General features: G+C 34.7%; 1 protein-coding gene across 4 annotated transcripts; it reads right to left on the bottom strand.

The window, feature by feature from the left end:
- Positions 1–783: 783 nt before the first annotated feature.
- LOC145587899 (uncharacterized) lies at positions 784–19651 on the bottom strand. Of its 4 annotated transcripts, XM_081644558.1 has the most exons (11): positions 19517–19651; positions 16470–16642; positions 15902–16033; positions 15763–15813; positions 15063–15159; positions 6989–7035; positions 5697–5913; positions 4065–4194; positions 3919–3961; positions 1895–1949; positions 784–1795 (listed from the first exon to the last, which is right to left on the bottom strand). In XM_081644558.1, the coding sequence occupies exons 1-11, from the start codon at positions 19569–19571 to the stop codon at positions 1782–1784; spliced, it is 1014 nt and encodes a 337-aa protein (XP_081500684.1). In that variant the 5' UTR covers positions 19572–19651; the 3' UTR covers positions 784–1781. The 4 variants fall into 4 exon arrangements, with proteins under 4 accessions (XP_081500684.1, XP_081500683.1, XP_081500687.1 ...); XM_081644557.1 differs by having other exon boundaries at positions 784–1949; XM_081644559.1 differs by lacking the exons at positions 784–1795; positions 1895–1949 and adding an exon at positions 2973–3253.
- Between the last annotated feature and the right edge of the window lie 951 nt (positions 19652–20602).

The raw sequence follows: 20602 nt of genomic DNA, 5'->3' as shown, positions 1-20602 counted from the left end.
GTCACCATCAAAATTTTACACACAAGACAAGGGAATTGGATCCCTACACAAGGCCACAGTTTATCTCTTGGCAGACTGATTCGTTACTTCCCCACCACCAAATTTAAGTACTAGTAATAGTAGTAGTAGTTCCAACCTGTATCCGTGTGGTCTTCCTGCCGACCATTGCTGACATGGTCCGTAGATGCCATCTAGGATGCAATTTTTGTAACCGTCAAATCCCGACAACTATATACTCATTCTGTTTCTAAATAATTGTAGCAATTTAACTAGCAGAGTGGCATAATATATGCAATTTTGATGTTGAAAAAATGTACATTTTAGATTGTTACAAGTGTTAAACAATAAATTTGCTTAAGTAAGAAAATGCAGTTAAAGTCAATATAAAAGTAATGTAAAAGTCAATTGTCATAGGTATGGGTAAATTCCTTTTTCTTTTTTTTTTCTTTTTTTTTGAACCTACTCTTTTGAGACAAATTATTGGGGAATTGTGAATCAAACTTCTACGTCTTCTTTTACCACTCTATTTAATAATTTTTTAGTTTAATCTTATTTGCAATAGTTTAACACTTGTAACAATGCACATTTTCTATTTGATCATATTTAGTTGTGAACCTTGTTATTGGAATGTACGGAAAAAAAATAGTCAAGTGAATCTTGTTATATTTAACTCAACGTATATTTTTCATAATATTAACTTTGTATAATATTTAATCATAATCAAGTTGAAATAATGAATTGACAAACGTAAAAGTCAAACAATTACAAGTAAAAAAGAATGGATGAAGTATTCCATAATATGAACATCTGTTTAGAGGGTAAAGGTTTGAGACATGTTAATCAAGAGTTGAAATCTAATCTAATTTACTACATTTGCAAAAGAAAAAATCTTTACAATTTCATAGTTTATAGTAAAATTTAGGGAAACAAAGAATTTAAAAATTTGCCGGACCAAGACACCTCATTATTATTTTGGTAAGTAGATCTGCCCTTTGATGGTCCAGCCTTTGAGTCTTGTTTCCAAGCACACCAAAAAACCATGTTGTGACAAGAACGAAAACAACACTCATTTACAATCTTGTAACCACATCCTTACGTGTATGGTGCATCTAAGCTCAACACACCATCATATGACAAGAATGAAAACAACACTAACCTGATATCCAAGACAATACAAAACACCGATCTTGTTATGTATCCGACCAATTGGCCAATCATGTCACAATATATACAAACCAATCTCAATAATTTTGGATATTCAAATTTTATCATTTAGCTATGCACCTTGCTCTTTTCATTGTGGAATTCATCAAAGGGTTAATAGGTTTAGGTTAAAAGAATGAAGCTAAAGTCGCATGTGTTCTTTTCCACACCACATACACTGGTGCAATAGCAGGAGTCAAATTATATGGCGTATATCAATAATTTCTTGAACAATCTATGCTTTCAATCCAAAACATACCTCTTAAATTGTCATGAATAAATATCATCCGCATTGGAATGCAAACATTAGCATGAATAGGATAAGAAATAAGCTGATGATTTCCAGCTGCTGGCTGATCATGGCTCATTGAAGCAAGTTGACTTCTAACTCTTCTCTGCAATTTTCTTTGATGTTTACAAGTTTCAGAATGCTTGCAAGAAGTTCAGGATGTAAATGTTGGGATATAAGCCTAAATATCACAATTTACCGTTCATTAATAATCCTAGCGTTTTGGAATTCTTTTAGACAATAACCATCATTCATTTCTTTCTTACATTTCTTCATTTTCATGGATCAGTTATGTGCTACAGCCTATGTAAAACATCAATTAGGATAGATTTGCAAGTTAGTGATAGATACTGCGATATTAGTGAATGCACAGCTTGAAAACTGGTTAGCCACACATCCTACCTCTTAGCATGGCTTCTGCCTTCCTCACTTGTCTCGTTGGTCCTATGATGAAGACCTGCATAAATATATTTGAGATAAAAAACAATTAGTAATTTCATGTTTTCGTATAACATTGACTCCCAAAGGCCACAACGTTTCACAACAATTATATTTAGCTCAAGTATCCACTCCAAGAAGGCGTATGGGTGAGGGAGGATACATGAACTCTTACATTCTAGCCAAAGTGCAAGGTTTACTCAGAAAGCTAACTACGCTATCAACTTGGGATGACATATTCGAGCAAAATAACAACAAACAGAATGCTTCACACATGTATTTCGTATAAGGACAGTAACCTAGGACACGTATTATGAATCCCAACCATAAGTTTACACTCATACAGAATTTCTGCATCTTTAAATAGGAATTTCCCATGTCAAGACTCTTGGACACATACCCTAGTCCGACATTTGTATTCACGTTGGAACATCATTAGAAAGGACAAAAAACTGTTGGGAAGTTAGAGGAACGATAACAAATTATAAGACTTATTTCTCAGAATACGGAGATCTTAAAGTTTTCACCTTTAAATTAATAAGAAGTGCCCGACACTAGTAAAACATGGGACGAGTTATGCATAATGAGCAGCTATATTCCCAATTGCATAGTTAAAGCTTTGGTGTTAAGATGGGTCTTACATCACTTATAGTCCATTCCTATTGACTCCTATTGTTAGGCGCTTATTGATGTGCCATGACCTACACTGTGTTGATACTTTTAGCTCAGAATACACCTTAGCCCTCTTATAGTCCAACTCCACTAACTTTGATCAGCCTATTCCGTTATAAACCATCAGTTTCCTAGATTTCCTTCAGGAAGCATTCCTGAGTTAAATTGTTTCTTTTGGTATACTACATATCATTTAAACTTCAAAATAATTTTATGCAGAGATACGAGGGGTCAAAAACCACCTTGATATCATTAAAATCAACAAAAAAACTCTAGCACAAAGGTAATGGAGAGGGAAGAGGGGGTATAGTACTAGACAGAGCCTCATCGGCATCAGGAATTCCCAACATTGTCATCCTTACGACTGAGAGGTCAGCATTATACATTTAATTATAAATTAGGCTAGATCTTAACATTATTGTGATACAGATGCCAGTACTTTGTTCCTCAACTAGAGTTAACGGGCCAAATTAAGTCTAGTCTAGTCCCAACTACAGCACAAATCAAAAGCATCAATATACAGTTATTCAAGAAGTATGCGGACTAATCTTTAAATATACAATGAGATGTACATCATATTTTAGGAGCCTGGAACCCTAAAGCTTGCATTGCCAACAATATTCACTATTTGTGGCTCACTATCCATTTAACCTGCAGAGGTGAATGTTAGGTGCAACCGTTCTCTTAGACAGCATTTGGGTAGGAGTAAAACATTTTTCAAGAAAAGTAGCGTTCTGTCCTCAAAAAAAAGAAAAAGAAAAAGAAAAGTAGTGTTCCAAAAATCCGAAATCCTATGTTGTAAGAGAGTATTCAATCAAGTTAAGACCTTGATAAAAGTTCTAAAACCATGTAACCTTACCATGAGAAAGCCACCTGGCTTCCCTTTACTAGAACTGTTATATTTAAAAAAAAAAATAAATAAATAAATAAAAAAAAAAAAAAAAAAAGCTATTGAACATGCTAAAAGCATGAAGATACATTATGTTGTGAGTTTGTGACAACCACAATTGCCTTGGATCAGATATGGCACTTCAACACTACAAGCTGACCATAACAATCACAAAGATTCACAAACCACTATAATCATCTGTAATTCAAACTCTATAACATTGCAAAATAATTACATATGGCTCAAAAAGGTATTTCAACTTTAAGTTAAAACAAAGAAGTGGAAATTTTGTAATTTGTCAATCCAGGATAGTTGTATAAGTCTTAGACTAGTAGACTGTTGTGAGCACACACAAAAGAATTTCGCATATACTTGCAGACAAAATTATAAATGTAGAACATGAGAGAAGATTAATTCTGAAGCTTACTTTGTCAGAAGGACCTCTGTCACCTCCAATGAAAATTTCCGCACTGCAAGCAATACGTGAAGGAGCGTTTAGAATGCAAAAATTAAAGAGACAAAAAAGAAAGATGTCAGTGAAAGCATGGAATTCATAAAAGAGAAGGATTATACTTGCACGATTCTTTTATGAACTGGATTGTAGCTCCCTTTTTTCCAATAATGCATCCCATTTTCCCGAATGGAACATCAATCACAGACAGTATCTCTTGCTCAGGAACTTTTCCACTTGGAAAAAAGTCACCTGACAAGAAATGGAATTTAAGTGAGACTGAATTTGTCATATTAGATTTCTTAGAATTTGAAGCTCATTAAAATTTTACCAAGGGGAAAAACAACTAGTGGAATCAAGCAAAGTCAGGTTCAATCCAACCAAAGAACCAATACACATTTCTTTTCGATGAAAGAAATCACATCAAAGAAGAAAGTGACATTTCAAAAGGACCTGGACTACTCCCAGGAGTCTTCCAACTAAAGGGAAAAAATACCACAATATACTCGTATAAATGCAAGAACCCCCAGATATATCAGTCTGAAGAGGCCAAGGAGTAGCTCTATCTCAATCCGGTTGCTATTCAAAGAATGAAAAATAGATGCCTATCTCCCTTAGTCCCCCCTTCTCCAAAGCCTTCAAACAAAGTTACAAATTGTCAAGGAGGCAGCAAATACGAAAATGTAAATATAGGCGACTTCTAATCTCACTATTGAGACTGATCTGAGAACATGTATAAGTGCAGCAAAAGTAAGGGTACAATTGGTTAATGATTCTACAATACATCATCTGTACTGAGTTAATTAACAGCAGTAAGACCTAATTTTATGGGACCAATGGCTCTACAAAAATTAAAAAGAAAAGAAAAAGGGAAAGAGAAATTTCCTAGCCCAATAATCACTCAGTAGCAGGTGGAGATGCTAAACAGAACTGCAGTTGTGAATCAGGCCTTGAGAGTAGCCCCATACAACTTTAGTTAAGCAATGACTCAAGGTCCCATTTGACATTTAACTCATTTCCTAAGACTTCACTTCTTTATTCTCAGGAAGCTTAAGAAGTCCAGCTCTTATTTTTTTCAAATAGCTTCTGATAAGCCTCAAGTAGGTTGTGGGTTAACTAATGTCTCAGCTGCTGCATGTACTCTAAGACAAGTATAGTTTCCATCCTATTTTCATGTTTTAACTGTGGTGGTCCAGGCTTAAGGGGGTTGTTATGTGATGGAATTGACTACGATTGAAGATGAGACATTGGATAGAGTGTAGTCAAGAGATATTCAATAGAAAACACTGACAACATAGAGGTAAAAAATGATTAGTCATGCCTCATTAAGTTTATGTTATAAACAGATTACACCAATAACCAATTGAGTAATTAGACAACAGACACTTGCATTAAAAAATGCACATTATTACATGTAAATTACATATAGATGACCCAAACATAATATTGCATTCAAGCTCAGTTAGTCTTCTGTTGAACAAATAAACAGTCCTCAAAGCATGTTTAGGCCATTCATTTACTACATGAATGACATTTGACTGAGCTTATAATATGAGTTGTTCACAACTGTATTGATCCATATACTTCAGTTAAAAGCCATAATTATGGTATACTAGTAGCACATGTCTTGGGCGCCCAAAAATCATGGACAGATACACAAATCAAGTTTTTGAAAATTTGTACAAATTATGAATTAGACATTCAAACAGTTTATAGATCAGTAAGTATGTCAATAGTATGAGTCAAGAGAAAACCTGTAACAGAAGGGATAGATGGCCAATCTGCATATCTATTGCTGACAATGCAGAAACAGCGACAGTGTAATGCACCTCGAACTGCAAGTTTCCACAGGGATTGTTCATTCAGTTGCTCCATTATCATATGGTATACATAGAGAAGGAAGCGAACATCATCTACAGCAGAATTAATCATCTGTTCTGTAAAGGGTCTGTAAGTCCAGTACATGGGATCCTGCACAAGCCAGTCCAGAACATCTCAGTTTTCTATGAAGCTCATTCATATAAACAGCTATAATGTAAAACAAGGCGATTCAGAAGAATTACAACTAAGAAGCTGGCATGCTGTAATAGATCAATTTTAGGAGGGGTAATTTGGGAAGTCTAGTATTATTATTATTAGGTCATGGTCCTTAGTCTTGGTATAAATAGATAGAGGGTAGAAAGAAGAAGGGGGCATGAATTGGGTTATTGGAATAGAGAGTTGCAATCTCAAGTTGCTAATAGGACTATAGGAGAGTTGTACTAGGTTAGCCTACAACTCTCCTATTATCAACTTGAGGTTGCAACTCTCTATTCCAATAACCCAATTCATGCCCCCTTCTTTCTACCCTCTATCTATTTATACTAAGGCTAAGGACCATGACCTAATAATAATACTAGACTTCCCAAATGACCCCTCCTAAAATTAATCTATTACACATGCTAAAACATACAAAAAATGAGCTTCATAGCTGCTATAGTTTCCAATACATCACAAGAACTTCACAATGGACAATGACAGGCATTTAGTTATTTCATTTCATGTTTAACTATTTGTCAACTGTTCATGACATAATTTTTTCAGAGATTCCATTTTGTCAAATATCACTCTTACTATGATTTTAATAATTAACCCCCACTCTAGACACCAGAAAGTTCAAGCAAGCAAAAATCTACTTGTCATGAGCTCATGGGTTCTAAAAACATTAACACCGTGTTTGAAAGGAAGATATAAGGGAAAGAGAAGAAAGAAAAGTGAGGGATACATTTTACCTTACTTTAAGCAAGGGAAGGGAATGAAAGGAAATGGAGGGATCCATTTTAGTTCCCCTTTTAATAAACTAAATCCCTCCATTGTTGGAGAGATTTGGAAGAAAAATGGAAGGTCACTCTTTCCCTTCCATTCCCTCACCTCCAATTTTTTCATCTCTTTATTCTTCACCTCTCTTTTCCCCCACTAATTATCAAAACATAGAGTGAAAGTGAATAATGATAATCCTTCCACACGAACAACAGCAGTATAAAACCAACTCCTACCTAATACTGACCTGTATTAGGAGGGTGCGTATTTCTTTCTTTTCCAGATAAGATATGCCTGCGATTAAGTACAAAGATCAAGCACAAATAAACAAAAGTGACACATTATGAGACCAACCTTTCATAACATTGTATTGCCAAGCACAAAAACATGTTCACCATTATATTCTGCAGAGATATAATATAAACTTACCAGAACAAGTTAAAAGGAAAAGGAGCAAAAATGACTGAATCCAGAAGTGAAGCAACTAGTGTGACTAAATGTTTACTTGCAGCATATTGGAAGTCAAAGTTTTAAAATGGTATGCTTTTCTACTTAGATATGCCAAATAAACTAAATTTGAGTTGAAAGCTTTGACAGCATTAGATAGCAATTTAATCCAAACACCTCACTATACAACAACAACAACAAAGCCTTAGTCCCAAAATGATTTGGGGTCGGCTAACATGAATTGTCATAAGGAACCTTCCGATATAAAAAAGGGACATAGCAAGTTAAGCAGTTGAAAGACTTTGAAAAAAGGTGAGTGAAGTGAGAAACAGAAAGAACATCTAAGAAAAATAAAGGGAATTTTAAAAGAGAACAAAAAAATAAAATTCAAGAAAGTTTTAAAGGGTAGTTAAAACGTTTAATATAAATAATAAAAAGGATTGAGAAAACTTTAGCAAAGGGAATCAATAAAGTTCATAGAACACTTATGGGGTAAAATTATAAAAGTAAATACTAAGATAAATTTAAAAGGTATATATATAATCATGACATTTTGTTGACATGGATTTTCTCGCTCCACACCGCTCTATCCAACACCATATTTTCCTCAATCCCCAACGTACTCATGTCACTCTCAATCACCCTCTTCCAAGTTTTCTTAGGTCTTCCCCTACCTATTACGATCCCAACACTTTGCGATTCTCCAAGCCACCTTACCAGAGCATCATTGGTCTCCTTCTTACATGGGCAAACCATCTTCAACAATTCTCCCTCATCTTGTACTCGATCGATATAACCCATACTTTCTTCATAACTATCTCATTTTTCAACGGATCCTTTCTTAAATGGTCACAACATACACATCTCCGCTACATTCATCTTATGCACATGGCAATGCTTTACGGCCTTACATTTTGTACCATATAACAAGGCAGGTCTTATTGTCGTTCGGTAGAATTTCACCTTTAATCTATTGGGCACTTCGGGATTACATAAAAAACCTGTTCAGGTTCGATCCGATGAGCTACATCTCCATCCAGTTCTGTATCCTTTTGGATAATAGATCCCAAATATCGAAAGAGCTCATAACCTTGGACAATCTATGTTAAATATATCTCTACCATTATTAAAAAGGAAGAATAATATATACCTTAGAATATATAGGATGAAATATAAGCCTATGAAATTCCAAGGGTGATAATGGTTTTCTAATTTTAATTAGCCAAATTTAGAAAACTAGAAACTATATAAACGTAGGTTATTGTTTGTAATATCAATCCAACAAAAAACGAAAACATCCCAAAAACAAAAGAAAACATAAAAGAGAGAGAGAAAAGCTTCAAGAGAAAATTCAGAGAAAATTCTCGGATGTAATTGGGGTGCATAGGGTTGTGAGTTGTAATAAGTGTTGTGAACACTTGTGTATTATTTATCTTCTTTAGTTAAGTTTTGCAGCATAATTAGAGATACTGATATGTCTATTTTATATAGTATTTTACCCCCGTCCCTTGGTCATAATTAGTAGTGTTTTTAGCCACTTTTATTACTAATATGTGTTTTCTAGTGTTTTCGTAGTTTTGGTTGAGTTTTGTAGGGAATTGCACCTTTGAAGCATTTTCCCGGGATTTTATGGAGCAACTACGAGCATTGGAGGAGCACGACCATCTTTCATAGCCCAAGATCGGTTAGAGTAATCAAGTCGGTGAATAAGGGCTCGACTTGTGTGAAGACGAGGCATTTGGACCGAATGATTTAAGCCCCAAAGAGGATATTTGGTTTGGGCCAAGTTACGAGCCCAAACGAGGAGTCCAAGCGGCCCAAAGGTGTCCGCCCGATGGTCCGCCCGATAGCGCGCCCGATCGGGCAAAGAAGACTTATATCGCAGCAGCCCTTCGTCCGATCAAAAAGGCGCGCCCGATCGGGCGGTGCCTCGCCCGATCGGGCGCGTGTTTCTGGAGGACGTTTTAAGCATCGTTTAATTTGTTTTAACTTAGGATTTTCTAGCTTAGTATAAATACGCTTTTGTTAAGCGAATTTAGGGGGGAATTCTTTTCTCCCTTCCCTTACTCTCTCTTTTCTCTCTCTAACTTCTCTCTTTCTCTTTTCTCTTAAACTCTTAGTATTATTTTCTCTCTCTACAACTCTTGTTCCTTTTAACTTTGGTAACGATTTCTTCTCTTTTAATCTAAGTTATTTATTTTATTTCTTTACTCTATCATGACTACTTTTATTGCTTCGTTTAGTTTAGATTTAATTATGTCCGAGTAGTTTAATTCTAGGGTTTATGGGGATCCATAATTAATATGAAGGGATAATTTGTTATTGTTGATTATTGATATTGTATGATAATTTCTTATTGAATTGTTTTAATTCTTTGCAATTGGATTATGAATCGAGCAGATGTAATTTGATTGTGAATGTTTAGCAATATTGAATTGATGAATCGAGCAGATGTTAATTTGATATTAAAGGCTATTTTCAATAGGAACTTAGATCTAGTAAATTGCGAGAGCCTGTTAGATCTATGTTGGTTAATAAATTGCGAGAGCCTGTTAATCATGTTATTTGTGCAATGTTGATTATTGATTGTTATGTTTTATCCCGGAATATTAATTATTGGTGAACCTGTGACCCTAGGCCTTTTTATTATTGATTTTGTCCCTAAACTTAATCTCCGTAGTATAGTTTCATATCAAAAACAACAAATTGGTTACCTTAATAATTTAGATTATAATTAATTAATTAGGAATAGAAAGACCAGTTTCCATGTGGATTCGACCCTACTTCCCTATCTACTTTAGTTAGAGGATTTAGGTAATACTTTTGATTAGGTGATACGACTTTAGCCTGTGAGATACAAATATTGTTCTTTTTATTTGTATTATTAATTATTATTATTATTATTTATTCCCACTAATCTGATTCTTTTGCATAATATTTCCTAACAACTGGTATCAGAGCCGAGAATATTCTGTCGACATTCAGATAGAAATCGTCAGAAACGATCCTAAGAAGTTAGATTTGAGTGGGAGCAATGGCTGCAGACAAAGGAAAGGTAAGACTCGAAAAATTCGATGGTGGTAGATTTCGGGTTTTAGAAGATGCAGATCAAAGATTATTTATACCAGAAAAAGCTTTATGAACCTCTCTCGGAAAAAAAAAAAAAAAAAAAAAAAAAAGCCAGAGGATATGAAAGATGAAGATTGGAATCTTCTAGATAGACAAGCCCTTGGAGTTATTCAGTTAACGTTATCACACAATGTTGCTTTTAATATAGCAAAGGAAACGACCACGACAGGTCTAATAAAGTTCATTTAATGAGGCGGTTACCAGTAGCCCAACATCTTAATGAACTCAATTCAATCACAACCCAATTGAGTTTAGTCAAAATTGATTTTGAAGATGAAGTTAGAGCATTGATACTTTTGTCTTCATTAGCTGGAATGCTACAGTCACAACTGTGAGTAGCTCGTCAGGAAGCAATAAGTTGAAATTTGACGATGTTCGTGACTGGTTCTGAGCGAAGAGATCCGATGGAGAGAGTCGGGTGAATCATCAACCTCTTCACATACAAAGTTAAGAGGAAGAAATTCAACCAAAAGAAAGGAACGTGGAAGATCAAGCTATCGAGGTAAATCCAGAGATAGGAGATCAAAATCAAGGACTCCCAATAATTCCCATTCCCAAAACTCGAAGTCTATTGAGTGTTGGAATTGTGGGAAGACAGGGCATTATAAAAATCAGTGTAGGAGTGCACCGAAAAACCAAGAAGTAAAGGCAGAGGCAAATGTTTCTTCTACCATAGAAGGAGATGATGCATTGATATGCTCTTTAGAGAGCAAGGAAGAATCTAGGGATTCTGGAGCATCATTCCACGCTACTTCAAAGAAAGAATTCTTTGACAAGTATGTGCGAAAAGTATACCTTGGCGATGACCAACCTTGTGACATTGTTGGTAAAGGTGTAGTAAGAATGTAGGTGTAGTAAGAATGTAAGGCATATTCCAGACCTAAGAAAGAACTTGATTTCAGTTGTCCACCGAGGGCTACACTACAAACTTCCAAGATGATAATTGAAAGAAGAGTGGTACTCTTTACATGACAGGGGCATGTTGTTCAATTTCAATTACAGTATGAAATGAAAATTCCAAATTGTGGCACCAAAGACTTGGCCACATGATTGAGAAAGGGATGAAACAAATGCATTCTAAAGGGAAATTACCAGGTCTTAAATCAGTTGATATGAACATGTGTGAAGAATGCATACTTGGAAAGCAGAAGAGGGTAAGCTTTCAAACTAGTGGTAGAACCCTAAAGAAGGAAAAGTTGGAGCTCGTACACTCCTTGAGAACCAACAACTACTTCATCCATAGGTGGAAAACACTACTTTGTCACTTTTATTGATGATCACTCCCAGAAGGTATGAGTTTACTTCCTAAAACAAAATCTTTCAAGCGATGGAAAGCTATGGTGGAAAATGAAACATGTCTAAAGATTAAAAAGTCAGAACCGACAATGGTGGTGAATATGAAGACACCACATTCAAGAAGTTTTGCTATGAGCATGGGATCAAGATGGAAAGAATTGTGCCGAGTACACCAACATAATGGGGGGTGTAGTTGAGCGTATGAACCGAACGTTGACAGAAAGAGCCAGAAGCATTCGTATACAGTCAGAAGCAATTCTGAAAGCAGTCAACACATCAACTTACTTGATCAACCGAGGACCATCGACTCCATTAGACTACAAAATACCAGAAGAGGTATGGACTGGAAAAGATATAAATTTGGCTCACTTGAAGGTTTTTGGTTGTGTAGCATATGTGCATATTAGTGATCAAGGCAGAAATAAGCTTGATCTTAAATATAAGAAATGTACTTTTATTGGCTATGGCGGGGATGAGTTTGGATACCGCATATGGGATGATGAAAATAAAAAGGTAATCCATACTAGAGATGTGATTTTCAATGAAAGAGTCATGTACAAGGATAGACACAAAACTGAAGCCAGCGACTCAATACAGAGTGGGCCGATGTTTGTAGATGAAGATTATATCCCCGATAGTATGGTGAAAGACTCACCTATAAGAGAACCTCAACAAGAAGAATCTGTTGGAGAGGTTCGTACACCACAGTCCAACATGCCACAACCTTCTAGTCCAGCATGAGAAGGATACTTGTCCACATGTACCAAACAGAAAATACGTGAATTATCTGTTATTGACTGATGAAAGGGAGCCTGAATGCTATAATGAAGCATGAGTGATGCTGGCAAGTGGGAGCTTGCAATGAAAGATGAGATGAAATCTTTGACTTCAAACCACACATGGGAATTAATTGAGTTACCCATGGGTAAAACGAAAATTCACAACAAATGGGTACATCGAGTGAAAAAGGAGCATGATGGTTCCAAGAGATACAAAGCTCGATTAGTAGTTAAGGGGTTCCAAGAGAAAGAAGGAGTTGACTACAATGAGATTTTCGCACCAGTTGTGAAACTTAATACCATTAGAACAGTGTTAAGTATTGTTGCCATTGAAAATCTTCATCTTGAGCAATTAGATGTGAAGACTGCATTTCTTCATGGAGACCTGGAAGAGGAGATATACATGCATCAACTAGAAGGTTTCTTAGAAAATGGAAAAGAAATTATGGTGTGCAAACTTAAGAAAAGTTTGTATAGTCTAAAACAAGCCCCGAGACACTAGTACAAAAAGTTTGATAACTTTATGCACAAGGAAGACTTCCAAAAGTGCAATGCTGACCACTGTTGCTACATCAAGAGATATCAATCAAGTTATATCATTCTACTACTTTATGTCGATGATATGTTAGTAGCAGGTTCAAATATGGATGATATAAGAAGGTTAAAGGAAACGTGTTTTACAAAGATTTAGTATAAGTGATGCCAAGCCAGTTAGTACACCCTTGGCAAGTCACTTTCGATTATCCAAGGATCAGTCTCCTTAGACGGAGGAAGATAGAGACTATATGGCTAAGGTTCCATATGCCTCAGCCATTGGTAGTTTGATGTATGCAATGGTTTGTACAAGACCGGACATTGGACATGCAGTGGGAGTTGTTAGCAGTGGAAAAGTTGTTCATTGGGAAGCAGTGAAGTGTATTTTGAGGTATCTACGAGGTACTATAGAGAAATGTTTGTACTTATTCACTTCTGTAAATACAACGGTTAGTTGGATGTCGCAATTACAGAAGATTGTTGCTCTATCCACTACAGAAGCTGATATGTAGCTATAATTGAAGCTAGTAAAGAGATGATATGGCTTCAAGGTTTGTTAACTGAGTCAGGATTCAAGCAAGAGAATAGTGTTTTGTAAAATGATAGTCAAAGTGCAATACACTTGGCAAAGAATTCAGCATTTCATTCTAGAACACAGCACATTGGACTTCGGTATCATATTATTCGATCTTTAGTAGAAGATGAAGTGCTAACATTGGAGAAAATTCAAGGAACTAAGAATCCGGCAGATATGTTAACTAAAACGGTGACTATTGACAAACTGAAGTTATGTTCAACTTTAGTTGGCCTACTCGAGTAACATACGAAAACATTATGTTGCATAGAGTAGGGTGTGAAGACAGATTAAAATCAGTCTTCAAGTGGGAGATTGTTAAATATATCTCTACCATTATTAAAAAGGAAGATTAATATATACCTTAGAATATATAGGATGAAATATAAGCCTATGAAATTCTAAGGGTGATAATGGTTTTCTAATTTTAATCAGCCAAATTTAGAAACTAGAATCTATATAAACGTAGGTTATTGTTTGTAATATCAATCCAACAAAAAACAAAAAACAAAAACATCCCAAAAACAAATAAAAGAGAGAGAGAGAAGCTTCAAGAGAATTTTTAGAGAAAATTCTCGGATGTAATTGGGGTGCATAGGGTTGTGAGTTGTAATAAGTGTTGTGAACACTTGTGTATTATTTATCTTCTTTAATAAAGTTTTGCAGCATAATTAGAGATACAAATATTGTTCTTTTATTTGTATTAGTTATTATTATTATTATTATTTATTCCCACTAATCTGATTCTAAAGGAAATTTGCATAATATTTCCTAACAATCTACACCTCACACACAAAATTCTACATTTTTATTCAAGTAGCAGAAATTCTGTTCTATTTGAAGCAATAAGCATAGAAATTAGATAAATTAATACCTTCTCATTGCAAGGTGCCTTCATTAATATTTTAAATAAGATGACATTCTTGTTCTATATACGGTTGGTTCCTTATAACGATTCATGTTAGCCGACCTTAAATTATTTTGGTTGTTGTTGTTGTTGTTTGGCATACTTTATTTCAGGCTTAAAAAATTCTAATTGCATTAATTCCAAATGCCAAGCACCATATATGCAACCTCATCATTTTTAAATCCCTTTGGCATGCTTTATTTCTAGGCTTTGAGTATTATTCAGGCTTATAAATTTCTAATTACATTAATTCCAAATGCCAAGCAGTAAAAATGCAACCTTATCCACATCTTAAACTTTGGAGGTCAGTTCCTTAGGTGGTCCTTAGAATATATTCCTAATTCCTCTCATTATTACTCCTAAAAGTTCTTTTTTCCATGTAAATTAAACAGAAAGATAAGAGAATAGTGCCACTCTAGCACGTGAGGTCATAACCCCGCAATCAATATTTTATGGAAACTGAATGGAGCTGAGTTGAACTAAAATAGTAAAATAAACTAAGCTTAATAGAGATGAACTAAAATGGACTTAAAAAAGCAGAATGGAGCTAGAATTTAGAAAAATAAGTCCAAAAGAACAGGGCCTTAATATTAAAGAAGAAAGTGACATTTGAAATAATCTAAAGCAATGACCAAATTACATTTCTTAGCCTTACCACAAAAGCGATGATCAGCAAGCAGGCCAATGAAGGAAATGCAATCATCTAACGGTTGTGCCAAACCTTCTTGTTCTTGAACAAGGGCATATGCAATCTGTGCAGAGTAGAATCAGATGTATTAAAGAACAATAGTCTACTAATCAAAACACCATAAACAGCTCAGATTACAAGTTGATCAGCTCAAAGCAATAAGATCTTCATTGACGACAGAATCCAACATGCATTGTTTAACTAAAGGACAAATATGAGTATGCTAATGTAGGTAGATAGACAGACGATAAACACAAAGAAAATTAAAAAAAAAAATAAGAAGACAGTTGACCCTCCAACCCTCTACTCTTCTATAAATCCTTTTTGACAAAGACAAAGACAAGCATTTAATTTCCAGTTGTGTGCTATGAAACAAGATTTTTTTTAAAAAAAAATTTAAATGTCGAACAACAAGGTACGTAAACTTGGATCTGAACAAGCTATATCAAAGTTCAAAGATCTTAAAATCAAAACTAAAAGCGATAATTATAACCATGCATGCAGTGTAAGGCTGTGGACTAACCAACAATAGACTTAGATATCCAAGGAACTTATATCCGTAATTAAGAAAAGAAAAGGCCTCAAAAGGGTTAGTGATAAGTATAATAACCTTAGAAAGATTTGTCTGTAATAGATTATGTTGAAGATAGAATTACTTGACACTGACCTGTGTATCCACTACATTATATAGCTTGATACCAAACTGGTGATATAATGCCTGTAAGGCAAGGATAAAAGTTAGTCAGCTGAGAGACATAATGACTTGCAGTAACGAGACATCTAATCTGTAAATCAAGTTTCGGGACCTCACTGTCTCGTTTGCAATCATGAATAACTTTGGTGACATAGGCAGACTCAATAACTGGTTTACAAGCATTTATTAGCTCCTTGCCTCCTACGGTAACATCCACAATATATATGGCGTTTGATGTGGCAATCTGGAAGGTAAAAATTGATAGTATTTAATTAATTTTTCCTGGACATCAGCTGGCACAGCAAGCTAAATACCATGGAAGCATTAGTTTTGTAATCATATTTATCAAATAAAGCTATCCAATTACTGCAATAGCCAAAAAAAAAAAAAAGAAAAAAGCAAAAAGTGAAAAAAAAAAGAACTCCAATTTGGTTGAATCATGCAGTATGATTCAATCACTGCAAGATTTATCCAGTGATTACTCCCTTAATAATTTAATGCGATTAGCAAGAATGGCAAACCTAAATTGTGTTAGAATAGAATGTTTCTAGAATTATGTACAGTACTTATAGATTAGCTCTGCATAAAACAGATACAAATTCTATATCAAAAAAAAAGTTTTTCAAGGAACTTGATAAAGCTTATACTTTGAAATTTGAAAAATGAATGACAAAGAGAACCTGTATAATGCAAAGAGCTCCATGACGTGATAGATTTACACCTTCACAATCGAATCCAATAACCAACTGCCTATCAGGAGACGGATGCAAAAGCTCCTTGGGAAGTTGAGATGCATGGGTGACAATATAAATTGGAACTGGTAACGTGAAGGTGTCATGAACTTTACCATTCCCTACAAGTAGAAGAGAATAAGCTGGCAAGTTTTAGCAAATGTTATGTCATGCACAGTGCTTAATCGATATAGAATGGCTTATCAGCAGAAAAAGAGACAAAATGAAATAAGGTGGCAAAAAGACCTTGGATAGAAGTGTGTTGCAACATGTTTGAGATTTTGGAATCAAAATCTTTATGAACACACTCATGATCACAATATAATAATAATTTTTTCCTAGGTTAGGACTCTACATATTACCTTAGTACTTGACTCAAACATGAGCAGGACATTCCAACCCTTCATTCTGGGCCAAAATCAAGAAAGTTAATCACACCATAGTTGAGTTGGACACTTGGGCACGTACACATGTCAACATGAGAACACTAGTCAAAGCAGCAGAGATATTTTGTTATATATTTGGTGGTTCCATCATGAATTAGAAGGGGAACAGAGGGGGCAGCTTAAGAATAGCCAATTTAGAAGGTTTGTGAACTTCTTTATAGGGTGACTTTCACCCAAGCAAGAAAGGGAGGTGAAAACTAGTAAAAGAAAAGTTCAAGTCCCTAGAGCATAAGGTTGAGTTAACATAAAATATGGCCTCAGAGAAAATATCTATCAGCATGGAAGAAAGGGGAGGGGGGGGGGGGGGGGGGCAAATCTGAAAGGCAAAGTACCAAATATGCATACATGATATGGTGACTTCTGAAACAACGTTAGATAGATCAAAGTCAAATATTTGGGAGGCATAGAAAGATCAAAATTGATGGTCCAAATTCCTATACTTTATTAAATAGTATTTATTGAAAAAATAAATAAAAAAAATACTATCGCTCCTTAAGATACTTCCTTAAGATTATAGTATTTTCCAACATTGGCAATATATATTTCACTAAGAGGGGTAAAGAAACGAAATCCTTTCATTTCCCTTGCCTTCCCTTCCACAATTTCATATTCAAACAAAGAAAAATATATATCCCACCTTCAACTCCCCCCATTTCAGCATTTCCCCCTAAATTTCCACATCCATTCTATAATAAATCCTTCATCCTTTTTATTTTTACCTATTTCATTTAGCATGATTGTAACGCATAACTTTAACCATCAATATTTGTAATTCTCAATAAGTAAAAATAATTACTACCTCCGTTTTGTATTATGTGCAACATTCATCAAATATGGTTGCTACACAATATGTACAACAACTATTTTCTATCATTTTTTAAATTGTCATTTGTCTTTATCTCTCTTCTCATCACATACATCATTTGTGGTCTCCAATGTACTAATTTGACCATTAATAACTTTAATTGTGCATTAGTAAAAATTACGAGTATATAAAATTAATATATTGAAAATTCATAACAATACGAATCTAATAAGATCCAACTTGATAATATTTTTTCTTATATACACACAATTAGGTAGGGTCAAAATTTTAAAAATTTGACATTATGAATAGTAAATAGGTAGAACTCTGGAAAAAGCAGGTAATATATATTAATGATTATATTAATTTAGTCGCTGGAATTCACATGATTATGATTTCCCTAACGCGTAAATCACAAAAGATGGTTGAAGGAAGGTGTGTATTGCAAAAGTCAAACTAAGTCAGGTATGCATGTGCAAGCTCGATATATAAAAGATACAAGTATTTAAAGGTTGGATTACTAATGAAAATAAATAACTCACTTTCACTTCCCTCCATTTCCAATCCTTCATTAGAGTTCTTGAGGATTCCATTTCCAAAAAAAAAAAAAAAAAAAAAAAAAAACCCAAAATGAATTCGTTCAAGAAATTAGATACTACCATCCTAGTAAAGTACTACTCACACTCAGTAGTCATTGAAAATATATTTAAGGTGTAAAGCTTGCATACGTCTAAATAATTTCTCATCAAACCTCCAATATCATTGTTATTGTTTTTATAACATTTAGTCTAGTTATAATAAAATGATACACCAACAGCTAATAAGGGCATGAGATGCAGCAACTTTTACCATGAAAGTATTAATTGAGACAATTCTAAGTGGAATCCACATGATTATGTTTTTCAAACGAGTAAATCACAAAAAGATGGTTTAAGGAGAGTGTGTGAATATTGCAAAAGTCAACCTACATCAAGTTTTGCATGGGCAAGTTTGATAAATAAAAGATACAAGTATAAAAAAAAATTGAGTTACCAATGAAAAAAAATTGAGTTACTCACTTTTAGTTCCCTCCATTTCCAATCATTCATTAGAGTTCTTGAGGATTTCATTTCCCAAAAAAAAAAAAACTCCCGAAATTAATTCGTTCAAGAAATTAGATACTACCATCCTAGTTAAAGTACTAGTAATCATTGAATATATATATATATTAGGTGTAAAGCTTTGCATACATCTAGTTAATTTCTCAACAAACACCCAATCGAAGATCATTGCTATGGTTTTTATAACATCTACTTTAGTTAAATAATAAAATGATACACCATCAACTAATAATCAAGTAGATCCAAGGGCATGTAGATGCATCATTGCAGCAACTTTTACCAAGCTATTCATTCAATCATTCGAAATTCCATTGTTGTTTACAGATCATATCCTAAATTTAGGTGAGAAACTTCTAGACCAAAGCAGATAGTATCTCAAACCCCACAAAATCGCAAAATCAACGGAAAATTAGCCGAAAATCCGTGCTTAAGAACACATAAAAATGCAGATTATTGACAAACATAACATAATCAAAGCAGATAATTCCTCAATTACCAAAAAAAAAAATTGCAAAAACCTAGAAAAATTGTAGAAAGAAGCAAAAAAACGCAGAAATAATTTACATTTACAAATTAATCTTAAAAACAGAGAAATAGCAAAATTCAGACTAAAATTAATAAAAAAAAAAAATTGGTTGAAATAACCTGAATATGCTGGTAGAGGAAGGCAAGTAGTGTGGGGGAAAGGAAAAGGCGCCATTACAGAGTAAATTTGCGACAGTGAAGCATAGCAAGCTTCCAGTGCTAGTGCCCAACAATTAGGACAGCTATAGCAGTGTGCCCTTCGGTCTCAGCTGTCAATTCGGGTAAATGGGTCGGGTTTGAGTCGGGTTTGTGTGGGTCGGGTCATCTTGGGTCGGGTCAATACGGGTTAATGTCGGGACCTATGCGGGTTGGGTTCGGGTTGGGTCATTCTTGAGTCGGGTCACTTCGGGTCATACATCTTATCGGGTTTGGGTCGGGTTTAGGTCGGGTCAATAACAAGTCGGGTTACATTCGGGTCGGGTCAATAACAGGTCGGGTTACATTCGGGTTTTTACGGGTTTAAACGAGTTAGGGTCTTGTTCGGGTTTGAGTCGGGTTCGGTTCAAGTCAATTATTTACGGGTTATAATCAGGTCGGGTCATTATCGGGTTCGAGTCGGGTTCGGTTCGAGTCAATAATTTGCGGGTTATAATCAAGTCGGGTCATTCTCGGGTTCGAGTCGGGTTCGGTTCAAGTTAATAATTTTTTTTAAAATTTTTTTATAGCTCCAAATCAAATTGCATAATTTAAAAAATATTAAAATAAACAAGTGAATACTAAAATTTGAAAAATATGATCAATAAAAGGATTATAAGTAGTTATATGGAAGTTTATTTGAAGATAAATTAAGAAAAAAAACAAAAAAAATACATTTAGCTGATACAGCCTCAAATACGTTTAAAATACATTGACAGCTTACAGAGTCACAGACTCACAGCTCTATTCTAATACTCTATCACCTCATGTCCTATTGCTTATATAGGAAGTTGAAGATAATTAGGAAAAATAAAATCAATCACAATAGAGATTTCATGGGGGAAAATTTCGTCAATCTCGCCATTAGAGTGCAACCTTCCTTAATATACTAAGATTCAGTGATTTTCCTATGCCTATAAGTCGTACTCTTCAAAGATCCAAAATGTGGAAAACCACAGATCGAATTGCGCCTCTGCTGGGTCGCCTACTCTACCACCTCTCATTGTCGCC

Source organism: Chenopodium album, chromosome 17 (genome assembly GCF_948465745.1).
Source record: "Chenopodium album chromosome 17, dcCheAlbu1.1, whole genome shotgun sequence".
NCBI lineage: Eukaryota > Viridiplantae > Streptophyta > Magnoliopsida > Caryophyllales > Amaranthaceae > Chenopodium > Chenopodium album.
Note: the sequence above shows the minus strand (reverse complement) of the source record. Positions and strands in the feature narration are given on the sequence as shown.

What these genes read in the sequence shown, in the direction of transcription:
- LOC145587899 (XM_081644557.1), bottom strand. Translation starts at nt 19,571, where the DNA reads ATGGCGCCTTTTCCTTTCCCCCACACTACTTGCCTTCCTCTACCAGCA. An exon ending in ATTGCAAACGAGACAGTGAG is followed by an intron (nt 15,814 to 15,901) that starts GTCCCGAAACTT and finishes CTTGCCTTACAG; the next exon opens with GCATTATATCACCAGTTTGG. An exon ending in ACAGAGGTCCTTCTGACAAA is followed by an intron (nt 1,950 to 3,918) that starts GTAAGCTTCAGA and finishes ATATTTATGCAG; the next exon opens with GTCTTCATCATAGGACCAAC.